General features: G+C 44.5%; 1 protein-coding gene and 1 long non-coding RNA gene across 2 annotated transcripts in view; one reads left to right on the top strand and one right to left on the bottom strand.

The window, feature by feature from the left end:
- TRAF3IP2 (TRAF3 interacting protein 2) overlaps positions 1–10584 on the top strand; it is a 40920-nt gene extending 30336 nt beyond the window's left edge. The window contains exons 6-9 of the mRNA XM_004422221.3: positions 3150–3218; positions 4347–4463; positions 7477–7551; positions 10015–10584. Of these exons, the coding sequence (XP_004422278.1) occupies positions 3150–3218; positions 4347–4463; positions 7477–7551; positions 10015–10161 (408 nt within the window). The 3' untranslated portion in view covers positions 10162–10584. The remainder of the gene's footprint in view (positions 1–3149; positions 3219–4346; positions 4464–7476; positions 7552–10014) is intronic.
- A 2843-nt stretch (positions 10585–13427) lies between these two features.
- The window catches only part of LOC147914524 (uncharacterized), a 60739-nt gene continuing 58567 nt past the window's right edge, over positions 13428–15599 (bottom strand). The window contains exon 4 of the long non-coding RNA XR_015555251.1: positions 13428–14750. This is a non-coding gene — a long non-coding RNA (uncharacterized LOC147914524). The remainder of the gene's footprint in view (positions 14751–15599) is intronic.

Raw genomic sequence — 15599 nt, 5'->3', positions numbered from 1 at the left:
TTGAAGGATAAAGAGGGAATTCTTAGTAACTAACTGTCCATTTTAAAGATATTTAGGGGGCCAGCCCTGTGGCATAGTGGTTAAGTTCGGTGCATTCTGCTTTGGAGGCCTGGGTTCGCGGGTTCAGATCCTGGTTGTGGACATACACCACCTGTCAGTGGCCATGCTATGGCGATGACCCACATATAAAATAGAGGAAGATTGGCATAGATGTTAGCTCAGGGCGAATCTTCCTCAAGCAAAAAAAGAGGAAGATTGGCAACGGATGTTAGCTCAGGAGGAATCTTCCTCAGCAAAAAAAATAATAAAGTAAATAAAATTTAAAAAGACTATTTAGCATTACTTAACAGGAGTTTTTATTTGAATTTTTTCTTTATTCTGTAATTTTTTTTAAAAAATGAGAGTGTCTGAAAATTTGTAAAAAGCATACAATTTATACACTCCAACTTCATGACTATATAGAGACCAACATTTCAATTTCTCATTTCTGGAATAGAAAGCACTGTGGTAACCATGACATAAAATCAAATTACAGGACATAAGGCCAACATCTCAGAAAAGATCTTACTTTTGGTCCTTTCTAAATAAGCATACTGAGTGCCACTGGAGAAGAAGACAGGTTTTTGTGACCTTAACAATCGTAGGCTGTTTAGGCAGAATTTAAATCTGTCCTTGATCCTCATCACTCTGAAGCCTCCTGGTAGAACCACAGAGCCCCGTCCTGGACAGCTAATTACTCTATTGACACATCAAGATCCCCTTAGTGGAGAAAAAAACTTAGTGGTTACTTTAAGGAGAGTTTAATAAAGGGACTATTTTCAAAGCTCTAGGTAAGTTTTAGGGAATCCACAGAGAATAATATAATATTCTGGGACTAGCAAAAGCAGGGAGTTGCTACCAGCCCCAGGTCTACAGAGGCAGGGTAACAGTGGTGACTGCAGCCTGAAGAGGGTGGCTGCATTGGTTTGCTAGAGCCGCCATAAAGTACCACAGGCTGGAGGCTCAAACAGCAGAAGTTTATATCCTTACAGTTCTGGAGCCTGGAAGTCCAAGATCAAGGTTTCAGCAGGGTTGGTTTCATTTTGAGGCCTCTTCTTTGGCTTATGGGTAGCCATTTTCTCCCTCTGTCTTCACCTGGTCTAATCTCCTCTTATAAGGACCCCAGTCATATTGGATGAGGCCCCACCATATGGCCTCATTTTACCTTAATTACCTCTTTAAAGGTCTTGTCTCCAAATACAGTCACATTCTGAGGCACTAGGGGTTAAGACTTCAACATGTGAATTTGGGAGGGACATAATTCCGTCCAGAATAGCAGCTATGTGGAGAAGTTGGCTTGCCAGGAGCTATGGGTTTTAGTAGAGATATGGAGAGACAAATGGAAGATATCCAGCACATTGCGCCTCCCAGAATGTCCACCTCAGTAGCAAGGAATAATTTAGGTGCTGGGCTAATAATAATAATGACCATTTATTGAGTACTTACTTCATGCCTGGCATTATGATATGCCTTTTCCATGTTAACTCATTTTAATTCTCACAACCATCCTAGGAAGTCAGTTTATTAACCATATATTACAAATGAAGATAATAAGACTTAGAGAGTTTCAGTAATGTTTCCAAAGTCATGCAAGTGGGAAGTGCAGAAGCCAATAGTAGAACCAAGAGTAGAGCCACACTGTCTGTCTCTTTTCAATCTCAACATTATATTGCTTCCATCTTGCATAATAGAAACGGATTACTGATGCAGTCATAGAGAGCTACAAAAGCTTCCTCAAGATTACCCAAGGTAGTCATTGGCCATCAGACATTTTAAAGCAGGAATCATCCAAACCCAAAAGAAAGCCATTCCATTTTTGATGTCCCATCAGTAAAGAAACATATTCTGAACTCGTATTATGTACTGTTTGTATTTGACTGTTTAGTGGACGCAAAGCACGATCTTGTTCCATAGTAAGCTTAGAACCAGGCTGAAGAAATAAGGCAGACATAAATGAGACATTTAGTAAATGAAAGAATGTTATAATAATGTGTTAATTGTCCAGTACTGCTAGTGGTCACAATGGGGTAGAGTCAGGTGAGGTGAAGAGGAAGACAGCATGTGGGGAGGATTCACAGAGCAGGGGGGCTTGCGCTGTGCTTTTAGGGTGTTGGGGATGCCAGTGTGGGGAGTAAAGTAGATAGGGCATGTGGGGAAAAGAGAGGTAAAGTGGATCATGGATGGTGTGGAAAGCTTGCTGAGTGCTGGGACTTGGCTTGATGGGTCCTAAGCGGCAGAGTGACACTTAGGACAGTTGATCTGGGAGCAGTGTGGCTGAATCAAATAACTCCTCCTTAAGGACACCCTCCCTGAGTATCCTATTCCAGTACATAATCCCTCTTCCAGTCAAGAGCACCTTGTACACACACACACACACACTACTCTCTGGCTGCAGGACAAGCCTGAGCCCAAGAAAGGCCTTCTTATTTGGTCTTCTGTGAAACTGGTTTTTCTCCCCTTCAAATACGCCTTAAATGACTTGATATTTAATATCAGTCTTTTCAAGGCCCAAGAGTTCTACTTCCGGACTTTCATCATAAACCTTTTCCCCACCAGCTCAGTAATTGTTTTTGTGACTATTCCTTGGATTTGCTCCAAGTTTCATACAATCATTTTTAAACGTATAGATCGAAACTGGACATAATACCATAATAATGACCTGGCTAATGCAAGTAATGCACCACAATTGTATCTCAGTACTTACACATCGTGTATCCATTAAAATGTTTCAGAATCATGTGTGCCTTTCCAATTACAGATATATATATATATATATAGTATGATATATATAGTATGTATATTGCTGGCTTACATCCAACTTGGTGATCTACTTTGTCTCTCAGATTCTTAAAACATAATTACTGTGTAGCCAAAGATACATTTTGATGTGTACCACTATATCCTAATTATGGATATTAAATACTTAAATGCCTACTATTGTTGAAATTGGGAACATTTTAAGAAAATTGTATTTTGTTCTTTAGATTTACATTACAAAAGCATTGGTACCTTTTTCAATTTTAGATGTATATAGTTTCTTGTGTTTTTTCTTGCTCTGCATCTAGAGAAAGCTTCTCATTAGAGCCACCTCCCACGTCTTTTTCTTGTAGATTGACATATTTGAGGATAGAATCCGAGGCATTGATATCATTAAGTGGATGGAACGCTACCTTAGGGATGTAAGTACATTCCAAAATTCTGAGCTTGTTTTCTGGTGAGAAAGACAATTAGCTTGTAAAATTATTTTATGAAAGAAGCACTGGCATACCCACGAAGTCCAAAGCTGAGAAAGTCTCAACAAAGCCTTCCTTGTTGGCAGCCGTGCTAAGACTTGGAAAGGAAGGATGGGGTTGCCCTCCTGGACATGCCCAGGCAGGAAATAACGGTCAAACCAGACACAGGTGGTTGATAACAATCAGAGCAAACAATTTCTTGACCAGAATAGGAAAGGAGGAAATGAAGGCGGGGAGTGGGGATGGAGCGGCAGAATTCCATTTAATCTGAGGCCACCCCGAGTGTTTTGTGGGATCGGGCTGCAGAGGTTTCCGGGCTGCAGAGGTTTCCGGGCAGCCTCGCAGGCCATGCAGCACACCACCCCCAGGCGCCCCCTCACAGCTCTGTGATTTGTTTTTCACTGACAGAATCTATACCGGCCACTGGGACACTTTGTGCTTTAACAAGATAGAAATTGATTGCTGCCAGCATGTCCGTGTCGGCCGCTTCGGCCGGCCCTTTTGGAGGGAGCGGTGGGGGACAGTCTCAGCAGGCTGGGGTTTTGTGGCTTGTCCTTTTGTCTGCAGCCTGAGGTTTCCTTTGTGCTGAGGGGTCTGTTCCTCTCGACTGTGCTAACACACACAGGCAGCAAGCAGGGCAGTCGGGAGTGCAGTAACCGACAGCTTAGATCCAGCGGCCGGAGAGGGGAGGGGGTTTTTCATCAGTGGTGTTGCAGAGCCTTTTTGCCAGGATGCAGAATCACTTAGTGATTCCGGCTTTCATTAGACGTTTATTAGTGATGGTGTGGAAAATGGTGGGGAAAACCGCATCCGTTTAGGAGAGCTCCTCTCGGAGCCATTTGCTCTGCCTGTTTGAAGGGAATTGGGGAGGGAGACAGAGGGGAGAAGGGGAGACAGGAGTCTGCCTGAGTGGGGGCCAGTGCCTTTCAGTTTCCACCGAGAATGAGCCCAGCCCTCCATCCTCCAGTATATCAGAGAATGCTTACAGTCCTGCTGGCTAGTTTCCAGCCTGCCTTCACCAAATGGACCACAATTTACACTTCCATAAACATGCTTTCTCCCTCTCATTAACAGAAGACAGTGATGATTATCGTAGCAATCAGCCCCAAATACAAACAGGATGTGGAAGGCGCTGAGTCGCAGCTGGACGAGGATGAGCATGGCTTACATACTAAGTACATTCATCGAATGGTGAGTGGTAAGGGAACCACAGCACCTTGCTGTCCCTCGGAGACAAGCTCTTTCTTCTGTGAAGGCCTGTCCTTCACTAGAGACCCACTGAAGGTCGCATGATGATGGGCGAAGAACCCCAGACAGGAGAGGGGGATGTTGGTTCTGGTTCTGACTACCTTTGGGACATTGGGCAAGTCACCACACCTCTGGGACTCTGTTCTTATCAGTAACAAGGGAAGATTAATCTGTATCTCTAAGTTCCAAGATTCTGGAAAGCAGTGTTCTGCTGGCTTGCTTGTTTACCAATGAATGTGAAGTCCTGGGGTGGGGGAGACAGGGCTGTGAGGAGAGCAGGCCCCTGCATCTGTATCATATTCTGTCCCCTGCCTTTTCAGAGAGGCAGAAAAGCACAGTACAAAGGACACGTGCTGTTGTATCAGACAAGCTTGGTTCACATTCGGCTTCCTCATGTATAGGTTGTGTGACCAGGGGCCAACTGCTTAAACCTCTTTGTGCCTCATGTCCCTATTCATAAAATGGGTCACTAATACTTACAGTGTTGTTGTGAAGATTAAATGAAATAATGTTTGTGAAGTATATGGCACACATCGGATGCTCAGTCAAGGGAAAGGGTTGTTCGTGGCTCATGATAGATGAGCAACAGTCCACTGCCTCACCTGAATTGTGGGGCCTGGTCAAACTAAAACCAGTGGGAGAAATTTATAGGAAGGTAGACTTACTCAGCATCTGATAGAACACTCTGACTGAAAATATCACCTAGCTCTGGAACTGGCTGTTTTATGGGCTAGCAATCTTCCTGCTTTCCATGATTGTCGAGACACTGTGGAGAATGTTCCTGCTTGACTAGGATGCCAGACTAGACTTATGACTTTTAAACTCTCCCGTGGAGACCCTACTGGGTGCTGGGGGTGGGAGTGGCTCTGGGCCTCCCACCCCACCTCAACCAGAGCTGGTCTGCCTTTTAGGCTTGTTTGTTTACCAAGGATTCTGAGATTTTAAAAGGCTTCAAAATCAGTGGACTAGAACTTGTAAGCTCCATTTCAGCTCTAACATTCCACAGACGGGGAAGGCACCTGGAATGGGCATAAAGATCACTGACTAAGACAGGAAGATGATGCAGGAAGCAGAAGTGGCCCAGACAGAATAAGTAAGCAGCACAAGGCAGGAGGCAGTCAGGCAGTCAAGGGACATGCAGCTTTACCTCAGAGGAAGCTGACTTAAATCCAGGTCTGTCCTGTGGATCAGGAGCGCAAGAAAAAGGCAGGGTGGGCAGGTGGTGTTCACCACCTGGGTCTTCAGGGGCTCTGTCTCCTCTTTTACCAAGTACCGACCACTTATTTGCACTCAGAACTAACTCAAAGTAAAAGCCAAGGTAAGATGGTGAGGTCAAAGAGTAAGGCCAAGAAGTCAAGAGATAGTCTCTCTCCTATTCCATTCTCACAGCCATGGGTGGGGCCCAGAAAAGGTACCATTCTGCCCTAAAAGGTCATGGCTGGCTCTGGGTGCTGCCGTCCCTTGGCTGTCTCCTGCATGTCTGCATGGACCCAAAGCCCTCGATGTTCTGTCTGTATCTCTAGGAACCTGCCAGTCCTGGGAGTCAACAGCTGGTGTGTAGGAAGGGCTCCAGGTCCCTGCCAGTTCCTGAGGAAACTGTCAAGCTCTCCTGGTGTGTGGCAATGCCAGGCAGTAATACGCAGCTCAAGCTCACAGCTTGTCTGACTATACCCAGCCATGAGCCAGATTGTCTCCAAACTTGGTTTCTTGGGACAATGATGTCTTGGGCCCTTTATCGTCACTGAAGGGGTTGAAGAGGCTAGATACAGAAGTGCCTTCTGCCCACCTGGCTGACTTCCTGGTCCCTTCCAGGCAGCAGAAAACTCCAGGACAGAGTGAGTGAAGAGGTGCCCATGAGTAACTGCACCATAGAGCCAACGACTTCTCAGAGGGCTAATATCTGGAAATATGAGAGAAAATAAAAATGCACTGCTGCTGGCCTGCCTCTCAACACATTGGGTAGCCTAGTGGACAAGCAAAATTTTACAGTATACAATGTCCTAGAAGTCGGAAACTAAATCCGGTTCTTCACTTTTAACTTATAAACCCTCTGCCCTTCCTTTCACATGTTTGTACTGGTGTGTTTGGTGCTTTTAGTTGCACAGTACTTGAGTCATTTTTATTTTTTTATTTTTTGTGAGGAAGATCAGCCCTGAGCTAACATCCGTGCTAATCCTCTTTTTGCTGAGGAAGACTGGCTCTGAGCTAACATCTATTGCCAATCCTCCTCCTTTTTTTCTCCCCAAAGCCCCAGTAGATAGTTGTGTTTCATAGTTGCACATCCTTCTAGTTGCTGTATGTGGGACGTGGCCTCAGCATGGCCGGAGAAGCTGTGCATCGGTGCGCGCCCGGGATCCGAACCCGGGCCGCCAGTAGCGGAGCGCGCGCACTCAACCGCTAAGCCACAGGGCTAGCCCTTGAGTCATTTTTAAATACGCTTTTGGTGTTGCCTTCTGATTTTTAAAGGGAGATGGTTCTGAGAAAACACCTTGTGGAGGATTTGTGTGTATTGTGATTGTGTGTGTGATTATGTGTAAGTGTGTAAGAGTGTGTGTTTATGAGGGGGTTTCTATGGTGATTTCAATAATCAGTGGTCACCACTGTCACTTTCTTTTCTGTTCTGTTTTATTCCCATGCACGATGAAGACTTCTCAGTTATAAAAATCAATTGGGAGATGAAATAGTTGGGAACACATAATTCCTCATCTCTTTGTCATCAGATGACCAAAAGCTTTGTGCTGGTCACAGGATTTGGAAGACTCTAAATCTCCTCATATTTAAAATTCTAGTTTTGATACAGTTCTTGGTAACTAAATCTTTTTGCGCCACCGCAGTGTCAGAGCAAGTTGGAACTGGTGTGGGGAACCTAAATAAAGGTGGGCTTGCACGATTGTAGGTACCATTAACTCCTCATCCTCATTCCTGAAATTAAACCTGCAAATTTGTTCTGTTCCAGATGCAGATTGAGTTCATAAAACAAGGAAGCATGAATTTCAGATTCATCCCTGTGCTCTTCCCAAATGCTAAGAAGGTAAACAAACAAACAAAAACCTTATAACTCAAGCTTTGGTTTGCTTACCATCTGGGATCTGAAGTGGAAAGGCTTGTCAACTCTTTATCAATCCTTAGAGATAACAGTGTTACCAGAAAGATCAACTGTACCACTCAGTTCAGCAGCATGAATCAGGAAGGTTTTACAGTGTTATCTGAGAGACCATCACTGTCGTAATTGTTCAAATAGCCATTACACACAAAGAAGTAGTTTGTGTTTTAACTCATGAGAGAAAAAGAGACTGTTGATCTTATACTTCTTATCTCTTGAACATAGAAGTCAAGATGTGTAGGTTTTTTACTGCCTGTTTCATGAAAGTATTTTGTTGCACGTAGCTCAGCTCTCAAAGCTGTAGAATATAGGAATTAAATCTACACAGCTACCAAAGTGAACTTTGCTGGGGTTCATATGAGGGGTTTTGTACCAGAAGGGCATGCCAGCAGGTTTGGGGAATGGGGCCACCATCTGAGGCCGTGTGCCAGGCTTAGCAAAGGAAGGCAGTGGTGTAAATGTCTTGTGAGTCAGACCACAGCACCCTGAGCTCAGGCCCAGATTCACCTGGAGGATCCCTAGATGTCAGGACTGCATTGAGACCTCTGCTGTGATTGAGGGAGGGTCCAGTTTATGTGAATGAGACATCCAGGCTTGTATGGTTCACAACCCGCACAATAGTATGCCTTTCCATCACTGTAAGATCTCCTTACTGGTCTCTCCGTCTCTACCTTGACCCTGTACTAGCCAGCCTCTTCTCTACTGTCAAAGAGGAAACCCAAAATGTAGATTTGATCTGTCTCTCTGCAGCTTAGAAGTGTTGTGATGGTTTCCACTGACTACAAGATCATATCCACCTTTCTTAGAAGGATGTATGAGGCCTCTTAGAAGAGAACTCTGCCCACTTGCTCCACTTTCCCTCTTATCAGCCTGTGCACCGACAACTCCACACTCTCGTCATCCTGGACTATTTCAGCATGCCCCATCACACACGCCATGTTCTTTCATGTTTCTGTGCCTTTGCACTTTCTGTTCCCTCTACTTGCAATGCCCTTCCCTGACTTGTCTGTCTAGTGAACTCTTGCTTATCCTTGTGTCACCCAATCTTTCTAGCCTCTCCTGACCTCCCTTCCCTTATGCCGATATATTGAATTGTCCCTCTCTCAAGAGCTCTTAACTATAGTACCTTGAGTCAATGGTATGTGTTTGGGGGTGGGAGCGCTGGGAGTAACTGTTTAGAATTACTGGAGCATGGTGATAGAAAAAGCAGACCAACTTTTAGTTGGTTTTACTGTGTTTAAAACTTCTTCAGGCAATCCCCTTGTTGCCTATGCTCGGGTCAGACTGTTCCTACTGCCTGCCCCCTTGGTACGCCATTGCCTAGAAAATAGTTTCTTTACATTTTGACTCCATGATAAGACTATGAGCTCCTCAAGGCAGTACCTGTTTCTTTTTCATTTGGGTATCATCAGTACTCAGGATAATGCCTGACATATAGCAGGTGCTGCTTCTCAGCACATCCTGCAGTCCCCAAAGGAGTCCCATCTCCTCAGAGAAAAACCTACCAGGCCCTATCTGACACAGCCCCCTCTACTTCCAGACCTCCTCACCTACTCTCTCTCACTCACTCCTCTCTTGCCACACTGGCCTTGTTGCTCCTTGAACAGGCCAGGGATGCTCCCACCACAGGGCCTTTGCACTGACTCTTCTATCTGCCTGGACCCACACACCCATGAAGCTCGCTGCCTCTGTTCTTTCAGGTCTTCGCCCATTTTCTTACTGAGACCTTTCCTAAACACCCTACTTAGAACTGCAAACTTTCCATCCCTGCCCCAGCACTCCCTATCCCCATTCTCTGTTTTTTTTCCTCCACAGCATGTATCACCATCGAACACACTATACATTTTACTTATTCGTTATCTGTCTTTCCCCAACAGAATGCCCACTCCATGAGGGCAGTCTGAAACTGCACCCTCATGATCCCCGGCTTACAGTTTCTGCTGTGCCTGACACCTGAGATCTGGTGGGCTGCTTCTACTGCAGGCCAGACCTGTGGCTGGCATGAAAGGATGAATTAGATTAAGCCCATAGCCTTGACATACTTCTTGCGAAGCCACAGGGGAATTCACATCACTCTGCGTGACCTCCGTCCTCCCCCTTTTATGTGAGGGTGGTGAAAAGCACGCTGAAATGCAAAGGGCAGGTAGCCTGGGAGACTGACAGAAAATGCTGTGCACATGTGGTTTCCATGATGAGATACACAGCTTGCTCCCGAAGCCAAAAGCATTTCACGGGCTAACTCTTCCAAAAGCAAAATAACTCGGCTCCCATGATAGCTTGGTAGGAAACGCCCGTGAAAGGAAAGCCGTAGATGTTTGGGAACTGAGCCTGGGATCTGGAATCCAGGTTTTTCTCGAACGGCCTTTGCTCCTGTCATTCTGTCTCCCACAGGAGCACGTGCCCACCTGGCTTCAGAACACTCACGTCTACAGCTGGCCCAAGAATAAAAAAAACATCCTGCTGCGGCTGCTCAGAGAGGAAGAGTACGTGGCTCCTCCCCGGGGGCCTCTGCCCACCCTTCAAGTGGTACCCCTGTGACACCTTACCTCCCCAGGTCACTGGGGCCATGCCATGTCTGGGGCCCTGTTCCGACAAGCATGCTTCTAGCTGAGGCTGTTTGTTTTCAGCCCCTCTCAGAGGGGCCCTCCTACCCCAGAAAACCTGTTCTGCAGAGTACCCTCCCTCCTGGGACCTCACAGACCCTGTCTTTGAAAGAGAGGCCGTGGCGGCTCTGCATTCCCCGCTTCTGAAGCTCACTGCGTGTTGCTCCTAACAGTCCGACATGTCCACTCTGGGCCTCTCGGTGCTTAGCACGTACATAATATACGTGATGTTGCAATAAATGTAAACGGCCCCACTCTCCCATCGCTTAAGGCTACTTTTTTGAGTTAGCCAGATGCTTGTGTGTCCTCAGACCAAACTGATTCATGTACAAATAATAAAACGTTTACTCTTTTGTAAGATTGTGTTTCACTTATCTCAAGGGAGATAGATAGATATGTGCTAATTCATAATGATATGGGCAGTTGCATCCAGGGACTTTAATAAAGCTGCTTAGATATAATATTAGATAAATGTAACAGACTACTCTGTATTAAAGGATTAAAGCCAGATAGTTAAACAGTCCCTTTTAACATAATCTTAAAAGCTTTAGTCTTGCAGTAGAAATTTTTAACAAAACAACTTGGTACAGCACACAACCATGATTCTAAAAGGATTCTAAATAGGGTCTGGCTATATATGTAAATATATGTGTGTTTTCTATGAAGTGACAAGGAATATATAATGCAGGCTCGAACTGTGGCTTGCGAGACCTGTGCTCTAGTCTTGGTTCTACCACTAACTAGCCGTGTGACCTCAAGCAAGTCCTTTCTCTTTTCTGAAACTCTGGGGACTTATTTATAAAATGACATGGAAAAAAGTATCGCTGATGACCCTAAAAGGTTTAAGGTCTAGGACCTAAATTCTAAATATTTTTTTTTTAAATAATTTTATTTATTTATTTTTTTCCCCCAAAGCCCCAGTAGATAGTTGTATGTCATAGCTGCACATCCTTCTAGTTGCTGTATGTGGGACGCGGCCTCAGCATGGCCGGAGAAGCGGTACGTTGGTGCGTGCCCGGGATCCGAACCCGGACCGTCAGCAGCAGAGCACGTGCACCCAACCGCTAAGCCACGGGGCCAGCCCCTAAATATTCTTTTAAGGAATGACTGAGTTTTCTTTTTTTTTTTTTTTTTTTAAAGATTTTATTTATTTTTTGCCCCCAAAGCCCCAGTAGATAGTTGTATGTCACAGCTGCACATCCTTCTAGCTGCTGTATGCGGGACTCGGCCCCAGGCTGGACAGAGAAGTGGTGCCTCGATGCGCACCCGGGATCCGAACCCGGGCCGCCAGCATCGCAGCGCGTGCACTTAACCACCAAGCCACAGGGCCGGCCCTGAGTTTTCATAATTATGTCTCCCAGGGGATAAAATTACATTTTCTCAACAGGGACATTTTCTTCTTTGTTAATAACCTTCAACAACACCCTCACATTAATCATTTTAGAAATACATATATCTTGCTCATCAGATCTCAAAAAAAAAGAATACACAAACATACGTGTATATGAAATATATATATGTAAAATCTACATAAACTACAGGGCAAGGTGGGGTGACTTTAATTATGGCCCAAGATAGTAAGCCAATATGAAGACTTTTTGGGGGTGAGAGCTACTGCTTTCTCTCATCTGTCTAACCTCTGAAACAAGGCTCAATTGTGCTATGAAATAGTTCAACCCTTACATGTCACTATAGGGAAAAGACAAATACTTACCCACTCTAAATAAGAAACTTTGCTAATGAATTTCAAAGAACATTAGTTTCCTTTTCATTATAATCGAGATGTCTACTGGGTAAGTTGAATGTCTTTGTTTTAAAAAGAAATAGGAAACGAAAAGAAAAGCTAGTATACCTTAAGTACTCATTTGTAAGACTCTGTGACAAGTATCTTCAACTCTGGAGCATTTGAGACCTGGTAGAACTGTCTTTCTTGCCTGATTAACTCGAAATGCCTGAAAAACACCCCAAACAGAAACTTCAACTCTTTTTTCTCTGTTTTTATATTTTTTGGAGGTGACACCATCATTAAGGATTCACACGACTGTAAATAAAATGACATCAGCAATTACTGCTCTGAAATGTTTCTAGTTCGAAAAGGTTTAACAGTGTGATGTTATTACCCCTCCTCCCTTCAGAGACCTATTCTGAGCTCTCAGCCAGTATTCCTACCCCAGGTGAGTGACAAGGGAAGGTCCCTGGTGTTCCACAAAGAGTTGTTAAAGTGTTACAGCTGGTAGCACTGGTAGTAAAAAAAAAACAACAAAAAGTACACACACACACACCTGGCCAAGTGATGCAAGTTTGACACCCGAAGTTTCTATGAAATATGATGACCACGAACATAAAAGGAATTTTAACAACTATTTTAGAGCGCTGATACTAGGATTAACACGTGGTTTATTTAGACGTTATCCTGGTGCTCGTGCGTTCATCTGCAGATATTCTGGGGGTGGAAGTGGGGTAGGGCTGACTCAGTAAAAATAACCTCTGAGCCTCAAGGCTTTATTCAGACCTAAACTGACTTTAGGGGTCAGGTGTGCGGAATGCAAGGTTAGATTTTTGTCTAATATTTAGTGACTAACTTAAAATTTAAAATGTAATTTTTAATTTCAGTGACTGGTTTCAAAACATCTGTCTGCTTAATTTAACTTCTATATTGCTCAGGACATCTCAGTTCTTAGCTACAATCAAAGTATTAGACTAGCTATTTCTCAGCTGTGCTCAGAAAAATTATTGTTGATCCCTTTTTCTTTTTTCCCTCAAAAGATGGAGTTTTTTCTCAGAGTCATCTCAGCAAGGGAGGCAAGCTCTCCATTTTGAACATTCCAGACCTTGTTTCATGATGTTTTGCCAAGAGCATTTTTCTTAACCTCAGCCACTTCATCAACCACTTTGCCAAACACCCCACTGTCACCATCACCTTTGCCAAACAGATTGCAAAGTCCTATGATTATTGGGAAATGATCCAGAAAGAGTCTCTCAAAACACAGGATCTTTCTGTTTCTTCTTAATGAACCAAAAAGAATCAGTGAGACCCACCTCCTAGTGGCACATGAAAAGAGAAGGAAGGTTAGACTGTGGGAAAATACCACAAAGAAGAAATGCCTCTCACCCTGAAGAATTATGCACTATTTTTCAAGACAAATGGCTCTATATGAGCCCACCAACCAAATAAACAACAAAAACTAGAAAGCACTAAAATCAATTTAATTCTCATATCATTTATTTCTGTCATGGAATTTGCAGTCTGGAAAGGACCCTTGAAATCACACACCTCTGCAGTTTTTTTTTTTTCCTTTTTTTGAAGAAGACTGGCTCCGCGCTAACATCTGTTGTCAATCTTCCTCTTTTTTCTTTTTTCTCCCCGAAGCCCCAGTGCATAGCTGTGTGTCATAGTTGTAGAGTTGTTTCTGTATGGGACGCCACCTCAGCATGGCTTGATGAGCAGTGAGTATGCCCGCGCCCAGGATCCGAACAGGCAAACCCCGGGCCGCCAAAGCGGAACATGTGAACTTAACCACTAGCCACCAGGCAGGCCCCCTACAGTTTTGTTTTATGCATGAGAAAAGGGGGGCCCACGGAAACCGAGGATTGTTGAAGTTCATCCCAGGACTAAAACCCAGGTTTCCTGGTTTCCAGTCTGTAGACATTTATTTGATGAACCTAGAAAGCTTCCTGGCTTTTGATGGTACATTTGTTCAAGAAATGACCCAATATCTCCCGGAGGTAAACTGAGCCTCATGAACATAGGAGGCCTGAGGGAAGATGCACTTCTGTCTTCTGATGGCTGGAGGATTAAATGATCATGTTGCAACTTGTTCTGTGGGAAATCCTTGGGGGAATTAATTATTACTGTGATTATATGAAGTGTGACTCTCTTGAAGTAGTTTGGCATATTTATTTTATACTAGTATTACATGAAACCAAGGCACAATTTAAAAGTTCTTGACACCTTCCTGAAGCTTACAGACAAAACCTGCTACTAGATCGATTTCTTTTAGTTTTATCTGACCAATCTCCAAAACAACAACGACGAAAAAGGTTTTTATTTTTAAATACTGTGATATTCATTTTTCCCTCACCCTTCTGATTCTACAAGAGTGGCACTTGTTGGAATGATACACGGCTGTTTGAAATATCTGCATTACCTTTCAGACGGAGAAATGAGAAATGTGTGGGTCATGCTAAGTCTCCTTCGGGTGGGGGGAGGCTGCAGGAAGGGTTCCTTTTTATCAGGAGGGACATCAACAACACAAGGAGCCTAGCTCAATCAATCCAGCTGGCATTCTGGGAGGCCTTATGCCCAGGCCGGAGAGCGTGTTCCTAACTTCATTCTGATTTGTTCCATTTTCTATTGGAAAAAGCTTTCAGATAGAATCACAGCATACTTGGTGGGAAGTAGAAGGCTTTTGCAGACTCTGGGCAGTCACGTGCTGCTGACTCACCCCCTGTGTGCCACAGTCCCTCCATCTGTGACTGGGCATTTGCTCCCAAATCCTCAGCCTCAAGCCAAGCAGCTGGGACCTGTAAGAGGAACGCTCGTGTTTAGTTCTCTCTTTAAATTCTCAAGGAGCATATGAGTATGGGTCTAGGTCACACTTACCAGGGTGTTTAGAAAGTGATATTTGAGGCTTTGCTGAACAATAAAAGTCTTGGACCGAACTGTACCTGGGCAAAGGTGACCATGTTCTGGGCCTGCCTGCTCTTTTCTAGAAACACTCGTCTGGAAGGAGTAATTGCAGCCCCCAGATCTCCCAGGACTTGTAAACTAAAACCATGAGGGCACACATTTCTTGTCCCTTGCCTGACCTCCCTTTGCTCCCTTCACCAGGAAGGCATTGATGGCAGACAGCAGCTGGGGAGAGAAGGGAGAGGGGGGAGAGAGCACACGAGAGAACTCATGCCTGATGGATCCCATTAGGCTTAGTGTGCAAAGCAAGTTGAGATGGAGTAGCTGCTCTGGTATGCGTCCAAAACTGCGGTTCTATTTTTAGTCTCTCCCGCGTGCTTCTTAGCCCCACATTGTACGCCTGGGCACCTGGATCGGCAGCAAAACGTGGAACTGAGCCACTCATTTGTAAAAGTGGAAGGAAGGAGGCCATTGATGCCAGGCTTGTTTATCGCCGACAGGGAAGGGGGACCTGGAATGTTAATGAGGATGGCTCTCTGAAGCATGCCTTCATGGTTAGCTAGGAGTTCAAAGGAGGAGGCAGCCTCCGTCCTGTGCTGAACAAATGTGAACCGTTGATAGAGGGAAGGAGAAATCAATTATGCTGTCGCAGGCTTCCATGTCATTGTGGTGGAGTTGTTAGAAAAGGTAGGACAAGGACCAGATCTCAAAAGGAAACAAAGCCACATGGCCTTGAAGTATAA

The sequence above is a fragment of the Ceratotherium simum genome, chromosome 19 (assembly GCF_057802395.1).
Source record: "Ceratotherium simum simum isolate JZ-2026a chromosome 19, ASM5780239v1, whole genome shotgun sequence".
Classification (NCBI taxonomy): Eukaryota; Metazoa; Chordata; class Mammalia; order Perissodactyla; family Rhinocerotidae; genus Ceratotherium; species Ceratotherium simum.
The sequence above is the reverse complement of the archived record's forward strand: the minus strand, read 5'-3'. Positions and strand labels throughout refer to the sequence as shown.